Below are 14,004 nucleotides of genomic sequence, written 5' to 3'. Positions count from 1 at the left end.
CCATTGGTTGCAGACCTATAATTAATAATACTTCACCCCACAGCAGTTATACAGCTCATTTACTCTTGCCAAACAACACAAATTAGTACAAAATCTGTAACTGTTCTGCTGGGTATCCAAGATAGTCATATTCAAGAGTCAGGGGCATGATCAGTTTTGTAGCCAGAGGGTTTGAAGAATATTAAAAAAAACAAGGAGTTGGACATTGTGTAGTTGGGTGTACAAGTCATATCTAAAATTCAATAGTCATTTAAGCCATGCAGTTTGCATTCTTCATTGTTGTCTCCAAAATCAAACACAGAAACTGAATGAAAAAATGGATATGGGGAGGAAAAAATGTTGTACTTCTGAACATAGTATCAACTCTCGACAAGTGAAAAATCATTTTTGACAGGTTAAAGGAAACAAAATTATTTCTCTCACCCTCAAATATTTTTGTCTCAAGTTGCCATTAACTCCACTGCAGGAATTTTTTAAAAATGCACATAATTACACAATAACATGATGCAGCTATGTTTATTGATGGCATAGGCATTATAACAATGTAAGGAAAACATTCACCTTGTAACTCAAAAATGTCTGCAGGTAGAAACTGATGAAGGCGAAAGGAAAGTCTTGTGAAGAAGGAAAGCATCAAGGAGGAATTCTAATATGTCATTTGTTTACTGAATATTGTTTATTTGTCCCTATGATCCTATAGCACTATATCCTCGACCTCAAGACATGTGTACATACATATTGAAGTTGCACTTCCATTAACCAAGAGGTTTGATGAAATGTAAAGGAAGTTGCATAAATCCTCCTTCATCAATTTTAAAGAATACCATATGTAGTTTGCACTCAACTATACTATCTTTAGCAGCCACCAAGTTCTACTTCAATATGCCTTAGCCAAGTACACTGCATCTCAATTTCAGTCAAACGTGGAATCAATTCCACTGAGAGTCTATTTTGTAATTCTACTTTCATTCAGCAAGAAATACCTTTGAATGACATCACATTAACCTGTCATCCCATTTTGTAAATAACATACTGCCTCGTTTTGTTAGAAAAGTCCAACTACAATTGTTCTGTTACATGTTTGGGATTGTCACTGCCTTACTCATAGTACCATATGTGGATCTCAAACAAGCAATTCAGTTTTACCAGCCAATCTTAATCACAATAAAAATCATCAACTTCAATTGTTAGAAAATAAGCAAGTAAGGCTCAATATGATAGTAAAAATGGAAACATGCTTAGAAGTTAATTGAATTAATTAGGTCAAACCAAATGACAATGCTTGATATGCACAAAACTAACCAGAAAAAAAACATACTGCAGATACTGGGGATCTAAAATAAAAATGGACATTCTCAGCAGCATCTGTGCAAGCAAACAGAGTTAACACTTCATAACCTTTCATTAAGTGGAATCATTTTTACACCGGACTCAACGTACTCGATACTTTTTCTGCCCATGCATCTGCATCTGTGATTTTTTTTAAAAATTGTTAATTCACAGGATGTTGGCATAGGAAGTATTTATTAACCATTCCTAATTACACTTAAAGGAATGGTCACGTGCTGTCTTCTTGACTCACAGCAGTCCCATGTGGTGAAGGTACACCCATAGTGCTGTTAGGAAAGAGTTCCAGAATTCTTATCCAGGAATGATGGAAAGGAAATATATGTCCAAATGATGAGTGAGACAGACTTGGAAGGAAATTTGATTCCCATGAATCTGCTGTCTTCCACTTCCTCGGAAATGTTATCGAAGCAGCCTTAATGAGTTACTTAATGAGTGAGAGAGACTTGGAAGGAAATTTGATTCCCATGAATCTGCTGTCTTCCACTTCCTCGGAAATGTTATCGACGCAGCCTTAATGAGTTACTGCAAGGCATCTTGTAGAAGGTACACACATCCAAATTGCATCAGTCATAGTAGGACTGAATGTTTAAGGTGTTGGATGAGGTGCCAATCAAGTGGAATGCTTTGACATGGATGGTGTCAAGCTTCTTAAGTGTTATTGGAGCTGCGCTAATTCAGGAAAGTGCAGAGGATTCCAACACACTCCTGACTTATGCCTTGCAGCTGATGAAAAAGATTTGGGAAGTCAAAAGGCCATTTTCTGACTTGTTCTTTTAGCCATCATATTTATGTGGCTGTTTCAGTTATATTTTGTCAATTGTGACCTCCTCCCATCCACCGAATATCGTGAGAGATGAGGTGATCGCAATACTGCTGAAGAAGTGGTTACTCTCTCTTGTTGGACTACCTGGTAGTTTTGTGGCACAAACATTATTTGAGCACAAGCCTCAATGTTGTCCAAGTGTTGCTGAACGTGGGCAGGGACTGTTTCAGTATGAGAAGTTGCATATGGGATTGAATACCGTCTGAAAATCAATAAACATCCAATAAACATCTGATGGAGGGAAGGTAAATGCTGAAGTGGCTAAAGATGGCCCAGGACACTGGTGGGATGATGGGAGGGCCCAGTTTTGATGAAGGGTCATCAGGATTCAAAACTTCACCTCTTTTCTTTCTTTAAAATGCTGCCAGACCTACTGAGATTTTCCAGCATTTTTGCTTTTGGTTTCAGGACACTGCTCCAATGAACTCCTGCCATAATATCTTAGGGTTGAGATGAATGACCTCCAACAACCACAACCAACTTCCATTTCGCTAAAATATTAGTTCTCCCCCAATTATGCTAGTGTGCCTTGATACTACATCCAGTCAAATGCTGCCTTGATGTCAAGGACAGTCATTTTTATCAAACTTCTGGAATTCAGCTCCTTTGTCCATGTTTGGACCAATAAGGTCTGAAGTCATGGTCCTGGTAGAACATAAACCACGCAGTAGTCAGCAGCTTGTTGGTGAGCAAGTGCTACTTGGTAAAAATATCAATGACATAAAGGGGGGCGGTTTAGAACGGAGTTGAGGAGGAACTTCTTCACCCAAAGGGTGGTGAATCTCTGGAATTCTCTGCCCGTTGAAGTGGTGGAGGCTGCCTCGCTAAATATTTTTAAGACGCGGGTTGATGGGTTTTTGATAAGAGAGGGGATTAAGGGTTATGGGGAGAGGGCGGGAAGGTGGAACTGAGTCACGACAGATCAGCCATGATCTTATTGAATGGCGGGGCAGGCTCAGAGGGCTGGATGGCCTACTCCTGCTCCTATTTCTTATGTTCTTATGTTCCATCACTTTACTGATAATTGAGAGTCATCTGATGGGATAGTCATTGGTTGGATCAACTTTGTCCTACTTTTTGTGGACAGATCATATGGAGGCTATTTTTGATCTTAATAAAGTCAAAAAATGCTGGAAATGCTCGGTGGGTCTGCCAGCATCTGTGGAGACAGGAACAGAGTTAACGATTCAGTTCATTCGAAGATCACCAGTTCTAATGAGAGGTCATTGATCTGAAACTTAACTCTTGTTTCTTTCTCCACAAATGCTACCAGAGCTGCTGGATATTTTTTTAGCATGTTCTATTCATATTTCAGATTTCCAAAATCCCCAGTGTTTTGTTTTAATTTTAATTTTCACTTCAGCCATTGTATTAAAGAGAATTCACATTACCAGTTACTTCTGAAGTGGCAAATTTTCTCTGCAAATACAATAAACTCCAGATTAAGTCCTCCAATTACTTCTGCAATCAAAGTTTTCCACGAAGATAAGGAAAAGTTAAGCTGTAAATTAACTGTTGAGATGTAATATACTAATCTATTACATTAGATCAGATTAATATCATGTAAATTTGATGTAAATTCCCTCAGAACATAATAATTATAATTTAGATAAATACAAAATTTACTAAATCAAGCACTAGGTTACTAATGGCAACAGATGCCTTACAGCAGGAAAATGATTAGACAAGAACACAGAATTGTGAAACTAATGATAGTCTATCATCCAGTTTTTCCCAGCCTAAGGCTCATTTTGGCTGATCAGAACCAGTGATCCAGAGTTTAATTTAACAGTGCCTTCAGTACTTTCTCTGCTAACCATCCGTACAGGCTTATCATATGTGGACTATAATAGCATAGAAGATGGCCATCAGGCATTACAGGATTGTAAAAGACAAATGAACAAATATATAGGGTGGGAGGAAGGAGAAAATCAGCAGTTGGGCGATGAGACACGCCATAATAGTAAAAAAGCGCCTGGGGAATTATAAGCCAAGCTCTCTAGAGACTTTGCAATACAATTTTCAGCTGGCAAAATAAGAGTCTCAGGCTCTAGACCCAGGTAAAAGGATATTTTCCTTTAAGCCTTTAAAAGTCTCACCAGTTTGGTTCTCTCCAATTTTACAATGACTAAATAACTTGACGTCCCAAAAGTAATCCACTGAATTCTTAATTTCCAGCTATAGAGAAACTTAGTTTCTCTAGATTGCCAAGCAAATATCAATTAGTTTAACTCCAATATGAAAAAATATTTTGAACAGTAATCAAGAATAAATGGCAATTAAAATCTGATGTGCTCATTCTCAGATTGTCCATTTCAAAATATATAGCTAGTTTCAAAAAGTAAGGAGAAACTTGGAAAAACTCACACTGAGATTCAGGAAGCCACAAAATGAAGATTAAAAATGTAATCAGCTATAATGACTTTTATGAAAACCAATGCAAAAAATACCAAGTCACTGAAAGTTCTTTTATCACAGAATGATACAAAAAAGTAAAGTAATATTTCTACATATAAATAATCAATTTTTTGAACGTCTGCCTTTCCCAGTTCCCTTTCTTTCAAGAGCCCAATGAGCCAAACTTCCTCTTAGGCACCCCCAGTTCTGGTGCCTTCTCTCATGCCCTCTGAGTTTATCTTGTTCAAAAGACCCACCTCCTGCTCGCATCCAGATTCGCACTCAACATAGACCACCTAATTTCCCTTCCTAACTCCCACACTGGCTGACATTGATTATGATTCTCTGTCCTTCTGCTTCAAAAACTGTCATCATCTTTCTCCTTAAAAAGAATCTATGGCCCTATTGTCCTAGCAAGCTACTATCCTATCTCCAAACTCTCTTCTCCAAAGTCTTTGACCTTGTTAATATTATTGGGAAGAATAAAGTCATTTTTTGGATCCCAACGAAAACTCTACTCCTTCACACCAATTCCATCCCTCTCTCTAGTAGCTAAGGCTGAAACAGACTGTTCACTACCTTGGTGTCATGCTTGAGATGAGTGTTCATTCATTTACAAAGTACAGATGATCTTGTAAAAGCTAGATAAAAATATTTAAATTCTGAACAAATATCATATCCATGTGACACACTACAAATCACCAAGACAGCTACTTCCACACCACTAACACACCAATCTCAGCTGCTGCCTCAGCTCAGCTTCTCATCCATGCCATTGCTATCTCTTAACCCAATTGTTCTATGATACTCCTGGTCAGCTCCCCACTTTCTACCTCCTATAAACTTAAGCTCATCCAAAACTCTGTTGCCTGTGTCTCAACTCACTCAAAATAACATTCATCTATTCACCCTTATGCTTGCTGACCTATGCAAGCTTCTATTTAAACAACACGATTTTCAAATTCTCATCTTTGTTTTCAAATTCCTCCATACCTCTCCCTATTTCGTTAATCACCACCAGCCCCACAACCCTCTAAGACATCTATACCCATCTAATTCCAGCTTCTTGAAGATCCCCAATTTTAATTACTCCAAACTTAATTACTCCCCAACTTAATTACTATGCCTTCAGCTGCCTAGGCCCTCAAAATCGAGAGTTCCCTCTCCAAAACTCTCCGCTTCTTTCCCTCACGTTCCTCCTTTAATACGCTCCTTAAAACCTTGACTCCTTGACTGCCATGTCTCCCTCTGCCTCACCTCTTCTGCTTTATTTTCTTTACTGCTTTCATGTGGAAAATAATGGATAGCAAGATTTAGTGGGTGGGAAAGGAGCCAGCAACCACTGTAGGCTGCAAATGGGCCACGAACTGCAGGGAACATATAGCTCTCAGCAGCTTCTTTCTCCTTCCCTCGATCACCCCTGCTTTTCCTAGGCCTTTCACCAGCATATCATAAACCTTACTTCTTCACTGTCTATCTCTTCTGTTATTTCACCACCTCCTCACTCAAATAAATAACTTTGGAATTATTTGCTTAGTACCTGTATCCTGTCCTCCCCACGTACTCATCTCATCTGTTAACTTGAATTCACAAATACATTTGCGAGAATAAGTATTCTTTATGGGAACAGTGATTTACAAAACTCCTAAAACTAAAGTAAAATTCAGCAAGAGAATCAAGTAGACATTGGTAGGTAATTCCAATCTTTGAAGGTTAGAAATTGGACATTGCCCTTTTTAAAGTTGAGAACTGAAGAGCTGTAGCCATGTTGTAGAAGACGAAAACAGAAGGCTAGATTAGTTAAGAAAAAAATAGGTGACAGGAAGCTTGAAAATTGTAGAAATTAGTTAAAAAAATTGAAGGAGGTAAGGTATTCCAAGTTCAGAGAAAGGATCGTCCTCTTCCTCTAGGTAGCAAGCCCCGAGAGGATGTTGGTGACCATGGATTTCCATTGGATTGGCCCATGATTATGATTAGCAAAGTACTGCGGTAATTTGCTGTTGCCTTCTGCGGTACAGTCTTTCCTGCTCTTACTGCCTGCCAAGAGGCATACTGGAATGATTTAGGGGCTGTAAATTTACAATCAACCTGTTTGTCCACATTATGAATGCACCTTCCTTGGTAATCAAGTCCTGAAGTGGGACTTGAACCTGAAGCTTCTGGCCCAGAAGTAGGAAGCGAACAGTGTCACATGACCCTCTTGCCAAGAAAGAATAAGACTATGAAATGAGTCTTCATTTCAATTCTTTCTTTCACAGAGGCAAGAAGGAATTGTTACAGAATATTTGAAGCTCAAAATAAGCAAGAGGAAAGTTTAGAGAAGGAATGACTTGAGCAGCATTGTTAAAATACAAATAAGGAAGACTGACAAGTTAAGGTTTATCTTCTATAAGTACAATTTATTTTCCAACTATAACAAAATAAAAGTCATTAAATACAAGGCTGGAGAGAACTACCATTGTAGAATGTCATATTCTAAGCTATGAGAGCACTGTCCTGAAGTAATAAATTTTCCTACAAAGTTAAGACCTTTTCAATTGTCTTTTTTTGATAGCATGTTAGCAATAAGCCTGCTACATAGTCTCAGAGTGCTTACCTTTGATGGGATGAAATAAAACTTCAAATATTCTTCTTATTGAATTATGGTGCTAATGTTACCAAACATTGAAAACTCAGAAGTTCAGATATTTTCCCCCACAGTATCCAAGCCAATATTCAAATTTCAGCAATTGTATTTAATACAAAATGATGGACAGAACTGTGATTCAAATATTTAATCTGTGTTATTTGATATGAAAAGCAGGTAGCTTACTCAACACTTCAATTTCTAAAACAAAGCTTATTCATATTTTTTCCCTACATATAAAATGCCAGTGGATTCAGAGATGTACCATAGTATAAGTAAAGCAAGTGGTTGCCTGCATAACTAATTATTTAAAAAGATGACACAAAATTATTCAGAGAAGCTATCAAAATATATGATGTAACATTGTGCTGTCATCTGGCACTCATTAATTAAATACTCAGCAAATTTTTTAACTTTAACCCACATTTCCTCGCACCTAAATCTGCGTGCAGTATACCAAGCTTTACAATCATCATCACTAAAGAATCAGTGTTAGGTAAGCTAATGAGGTTAAAGGTAGACAAGTCTCCTGGTGTTGATGGAATGCATCCCAGGTACTAAAAGAGATGGCAGGGATAATAACAAATGCACTTGTGGTAATTTAGTAAAATTCACTGGACACTGGGGTGGTTCCATCAGACTGGAAAACAGCAAATGTGACACCACTGTTTAAAAAATTTGGTAGACAAAAGGCAGGTAACCATAGGCCAGTTAGCTTAACTTCTGTAGTGGGGAAATTGCTTGAAACATCAAGGAAGAAATAACAAGGCATCTGGATAGAAATTGTCCCATTGGGAAGACACAGCATGGGTTCATGAAAGGCAAGTCATATTTAACCAATTTAGTGAAATTCTTTGAGTGTATTACGAGCATGGTGGGCAAAGGGAACTGGTGAATGAGCTGTATCTGTATTTCCAAAAGGCATCTGATAATGCCACACAAAAGGCTGCTGCATAAGATAAAGGTGCATGACGTTACAGATAATGTGTTGGCATGGACAGAGGATTGATTAACTAACTGAAAGCAAAGAGTGGGGATAAATTTTTTTTTTCTGGTTAGCAATCAATGACTAGTGGTGTGCCTCAGGGATCAGTGTTGGGATTGCAATTGTTTACAATTTACATAGATGATTTGGAGTTGGGGACCAAGTGTAGCATGTCAAAATTCACAGGTGACATGAAGATGAGTGGTAGAGCAAAGTGTGCAGAGGACACAAAGTCTGCAGATAGTTTAAATGAGTGGGTGAGGGTCTGACAGATGGAGTACAATGTTGGTAAATGTGAGGTCATCCACTTTGATAGGAATAACAGCAAAATGGATTTTTATTTAAACAGTAAAAAATTGCATCACGCTGCTGTGCTTGTGCACGAATCACAAAAAGTTGGTTTGCAGGTGCAGCAGGTAATTAAGAAGGCAAGTGGGATTTTGTCCTTCATTGCTGGAGGGATGGAGTTTAAAAGCAGGGAGGTTATGTTGCAGCCATATAAAGGTGCTGGTCAGGCCATACCTGGAGTACTGTGTACAGCTTTAGTCTTCTTACTCAAGAAAGGATGTACTGGCACTGGAGGGGGTGCAGAGAAGATACACTGGATTGATTTCAGAGTTGAGAGGGTTGGCTTATGAGGAGAGACTGAATAGACTCATTGAAATTTAGAAGAATGAGAGGGGGATCTTATAGAAATATCTAAAATTATGAAGGGAATAGATAAGATAGGAGCAGGCAGGTTGTTTCCACTGGTGGGTGAAACCAGAACTAGGGAGCGTAGCTTCAAAATAAGGGGGAGCAGATTCACCCAAAGGGTTGTGAATCTGTGAAATTCCATGCCCAGTGAAGCAGCTGAGGCTACCTTATTGAATGTTTTTAAGGCAAAGAAAGATTTTTTTTTATCAGCAAAAGAATTAAGAGTTATGGTGAGCAGGTGGGTAAGTGGAGCTGAGTCCGCAAAAAGATCAGCCATGATCTTATTGACTGGCGGTGCAAACGCGAGGGGCCAAAGACGAGCAGGCCTACTCCTGCTCCTAGTTTTTATGTTCTTAAACTTGCAAGTAACTAGTTATGCCCAGAGTTAAAATTAGTAGATGACAAGTACAGATTATCTTTAAATTCCAAACAAATATCATTCTGTGTAGCATACTACAGGAAGATGCCCCATTATACCAAAAGTTCTCTTGGTTATTCAAATCTTCAGTTTACTTTTTCCAAAATATCCAACTTTTAAATTAAGGGCCTTGCTTGAGGTGCTTTTAATGATTGTAAACATTTACAGGAGCCTATAATAAACAGTTCATTGCACTGGTATATGCAGCATTCCATCTTAGACAATTGATCTTCATATATATTTCAAAATTTCTTTTTTCAAAGTTTGGAAATACAAAGTTAGTAGCAATAAAATATGAGATTTTTAGAACAGTTAAGCTGCTGACTGTGCACACTTTGTTAAGCAACAAAGGAACTCATCAGCTGTGTGCAAATATGCATGCTTAGAAGTCCACTCACCAATTTAATATTCAAGAGAGCAGGCAAGAGTGTCAAGCTCTAACATTAAAACATCAGACTGCAGTTATATAGCACTTGATATAGATTTAAATGGTAAGAAAGCAGGTCACTTCACATCACTTGGTTCAATCAAAAGAAACAGGTCACTAGCTTGAAGTGCATTAATATGAAGGTGATAACATAAAATCTGAAGCACCTGTACAGTTTAACTGCAACTTGAAGTATCCACTCAATTAGAAACGTTATCTATTCAGCTCATTAAAATTCCTCAAAGTGCTGGGAAATCCAGTTGAACTTATGTGCAAAAAATAAAGTTTTTAAAACTGCTGATTTTGGATAGAATAATCAAACACCAAACACAGTTTAGATTAAATGAATTCTTAACATAGCAAAACATCACAAGCCACTCCATCGAGTTATCAAACAAAACTTGATACCAAACCACACCAGAGATATTTAGATGATAAAAGGCAAGACAGTAAAGAGGTAATGATAGCTTTATACAAGGTCACTATTAGATTACCGAGAGTGGCTTTGGATGCCAAAAATTTCAAACTATTGAAATTATCTAGTGAAGTTTCACCTACATACTATAAGGAATAGAATCCATAGCTTTGAGGAGAAACTTGATGTACTGGGATGATTTCTGCTGAAATTCTGTGCTATGCATGTTGATGTATACATGGACTTTTGAAATCTTGGAAAATACCTACATAAACTGCAGTTGACATTTAATGCCAAGAAGTGTGAAGAGATTCATTTTGGTAGAAAGAATGCAGAGAGATATTAAGTCAGAAGTGTACAGAGAGGAGGATATGCGGGTTAATGTGCATAACTACATGAAGGTGACAGGACATATTAAGAGAGCAGTAAGGAAAGCTCAAGAGATCTATCATTTTATTAATAGGCATGATGTGGAGATGCTGGCATTGGACTGGATGGGCACAATAAGAGGTCTCACAAACCAGGTTAAAGTCCAACAGGTTTATTTGGAATTACAAGCTTTTGGAGTGCTGCTTCATCACCTGATGAAGGAACAGCACTCCAAAAATTCGTAATTCATTAATAGGGAAGTTATGCTGAACTAGTTAGATCACAACTAGAATACTGCATCCAGTTCTGGTCACCACACTTTAGAAAGGATGTGAGGATCCTTTGGAAAGCACAAAAAAGATGCTACAATACTTCCAGACTAGAGGGATTTTTATCACAAGGTTAAGTTGGAGAGGCTAGGCTGTTCCCCTTTGAATAGGAGATGTGAAATCAGGAAAAATTTGCTTTGTGCAGCAAGTAATAATGAATTGGAACTGTCTGCCTGAAGATTGTGGAAGGAAATTGGATAAGCATTGAGCAGAATAAGTTTAGCACTACTGGGGAAAGGAACTGATTGAACTGCTCAACAGAGAGCCAGCATGGACATGATGGGCTGAATGGTCTAATTCTCTGCCATATTGACTACATGACTGAACATGTCAATAGCATAGGGGTGTTGGGTGAATAGGACTTAGTGAGAGTTAGGATATGCCAGCAGTGTTTTTCATAAGCTCATGTACAGAGAGTGCAGGATAGTAATCGACTCGGAGGCCTTTGCAGGTTTGATGGTAGGTCATTTATCTGAAATGTTAATTTTGCACTTTTCTACTGCTGACTTGCTGAGTATTTCCAGCATTTTATTTAATATTTTCATTTTACACAGTATTTTCCAAGATCACTGGAACAGTCAAATTTCAAAGTAGCAAAAACATACATGGTGTTTTTAGCAGCAAATGACCGGAGATGAGTCAAAGCTGTGAACCGTATATGTTTATTATTGCTTTTTCAACTGCCAAACAAAAGAAGTCCCCTTCTCTTAAGATGCCCCTTTCAATTGAACAGCTTTAATCCCTTGTTTAAGGAAAAATACACTGGCTTTGGAGGCATCTGGTTGATCCCAGGTATGGGGGCATTCTTATGAGAGATTGAGCCTGCACTCATTGGAGTTTAGGAGAGCTGACCTTACTAATACATAGGATTCTCAGGAGGCTTGACAGGGTAGATGCTGAGAGATCAATTCATAAGAACATAAGAAATAGGAGCAGGAGTAGGCCATCTAGCCCCTCGAGCCTGCCCCGCCATTCAATAAGATCATGGCTGATCTGTCGTGGCTCAGTTCCACTTTCCCGCCCTCTCCCCATAACCCTTAATCCCCTCTCTTATCAAAAACCCATCAACCCGCTTCTTAAAAATATTTAGCGAGGCAGCCTCCACCACTTCAACGAGCAGAGAATTCCAGAGATTCACCACCCTTTGAGTGAAGAAGTTCCTCCTCAACTCCGTTCTAAACTGCCTCCCCTTTATCTTGAGGCTGTGCCCCCTAGTCCTACTGTCTTTTTTGAGCGGGAAGAGTCTCTCCACCTCTATCCTATCCATCCCATTCATCATCTTATACGTCTCAATGAGATCTCCCCTCATTCTTCTAAACTCTAACGAGTACAAGCCTAGTTTATTCAGCCTCTCCTCATAGCTCAACCCCCTCAACTCCGGTATCAGCCTAGTAAACCTCCTCTGCACTCCCTCCAAGGCCAAAATATCCTTGCGCAGGTGCGGCGCCCAAAACTGCACACAGTACTCCAGCTGCAGCCTCACCAATGCCCTATACAGCTGCAGCAAGACGTCCCTACTTTTATATTCAATCCCCCTTGCTATGAAGGCCAGCATCCCATTCGCCCCTTGTGGGAGAATCTTTCACCACAGGACATAATCTCAGATAAGAGGTCACCCATTTCAGAGAGAGATGAGGAGGAATTTCTTCTGAGGGTAATGAATCTATGGAGTTCAAGAGGGCTGTAGAGGCTGAATCATTAAATATGTTCAAGGCTGAGATAGACAGATTTTTAATCAGTAAGGGAATCAAGGGTTTTGTGGTTAAGACATGAAAGTGGAATTGAGGGTTAGCACATCAGATCAGTCATGAGCTCATTGAATGGCAGGGCATACTCAATGCAGCGAATGGTCTATTTCTGTTTCTACATCTTATGGTCTTGCAACCCAACTCGTTAACATATGATCAAAAGCATTGACCCCAATATTTAATGTCACTGTGTGGCAAATTTTGCTTCATAAAGGCACTATATAATCGCAAGTAGTTTCTGTTTGTTTTTGACACACGTCCCTGCAATGGGTTTGTCTTCAAATCTCCACACTGAGAACAAAATACTTGGTGGTCTAAGTTTTCCCTTTCCGTGCCCTGTAATTAAGTGCCGATTCTTCCATCAGCCAAGGAAATAAACGGCAAAGCGCCTCATTATAAATTTCCCCATGTTGTCAGGGTCACTCACACCTAAAGTTATTGGTCAGCCCGCGGGGGGGGGGGGGGGGGGGGGGGGAGTGGAATTGGCCGCTGGGAGCAGCAGACAGGCCACCTTTCCTCCGTTAAATTTACCGACAGCAACAGGGCACTGAACATAATTTTTAAAATACTTTTCCAACAGAGGAAGCTCCTGTCCTTCATGTGTGACTTTAGACCCGGGTGAAATGGCATCACTTTCAAACTATGAGCCGGGTTCAGTTTTTAAACGCCGCGGTACTGGAAGCCCGGTGATAATGGGTGCCGAATGGGCGGCCTCTTACCTGCTCGGACTCGGTAAACACCGAGGGAGAACTCGGAGGGGACGAAGCTGATGGAGAACCGCTGACATTGAGGCCGCCATCTTGGACTCTACTCTACGGCGAGCGTCGAGGTTCCTCATCGTCCCATCGGCATCAACCCTCCCTCCAGCGCGACCGCATCTCGAAATCCTGCCAACTCAGCCACTGCGCTGCCATTCTGCAACAGTGCGAGTGATCCCAACCCTCTGGCTAAGATCAATTCCAAGATCAGGTGCAGTGCTTTTCCTTGTCAGCGTGGATCTTGTATCTCTGTCTCTTGTGAGGACAATGAATTGGATTCAATTTGAATTGATTTTTGCAGCAAGCAATCAGATGGATTAAGGGATTGCACTGTCCACTCTGCGCATTTGCTTAACTTTATTTGTTAGTGTCACAATTAGGCTTATATTAACACTGCAATGAAGTTACTGTGAAAATCCCCAAGTCACCCCACTCTGATGCCTGTTTGGGTACACTGAGGGAGAATTTAGCATGGCCAATGCACCTAACCAGCGTACCTTTCAGCCTGTGGGAGAAAACCCATGATGTGGATATGCTGGCATTGGACTGGGGTAAACACAGTAAAAAGTCTGACAACACCAGGTTTCAGTCCAACCGATTTATTTGATAGTAAACTCACTAGCTTTTGAGGTTACCCCCTTCGTCAGGTGAACTCTCCATTCA

General features: G+C 39.6%; 1 protein-coding gene across 1 annotated transcript in view; it reads right to left on the bottom strand.

Moving 5' to 3' along the window:
* ndufs4 (NADH:ubiquinone oxidoreductase subunit S4) overlaps positions 1-13,393 on the bottom strand; it is a 139,993-nt gene extending 126,600 nt beyond the window's left edge. The window contains exon 1 of the mRNA XM_080185642.1: positions 13,303-13,393. Coding sequence (XP_080041768.1) covers positions 13,303-13,382 — 80 coding nt within the window. The 5' untranslated portion in view covers positions 13,383-13,393. The remainder of the gene's footprint in view (positions 1-13,302) is intronic.
* Between the last annotated feature and the right edge of the window lie 611 nt (positions 13,394-14,004).

This window comes from Carcharhinus amblyrhynchos, chromosome 1, assembly GCF_965287045.1.
Source record: "Carcharhinus amblyrhynchos chromosome 1, sCarAmb.v2.hapA, whole genome shotgun sequence".
Taxonomy (NCBI): Eukaryota; Metazoa; Chordata; class Chondrichthyes; order Carcharhiniformes; family Carcharhinidae; genus Carcharhinus; species Carcharhinus amblyrhynchos.
The sequence above is the reverse complement of the archived record's forward strand: the minus strand, read 5'-3'. Positions and strand labels throughout refer to the sequence as shown.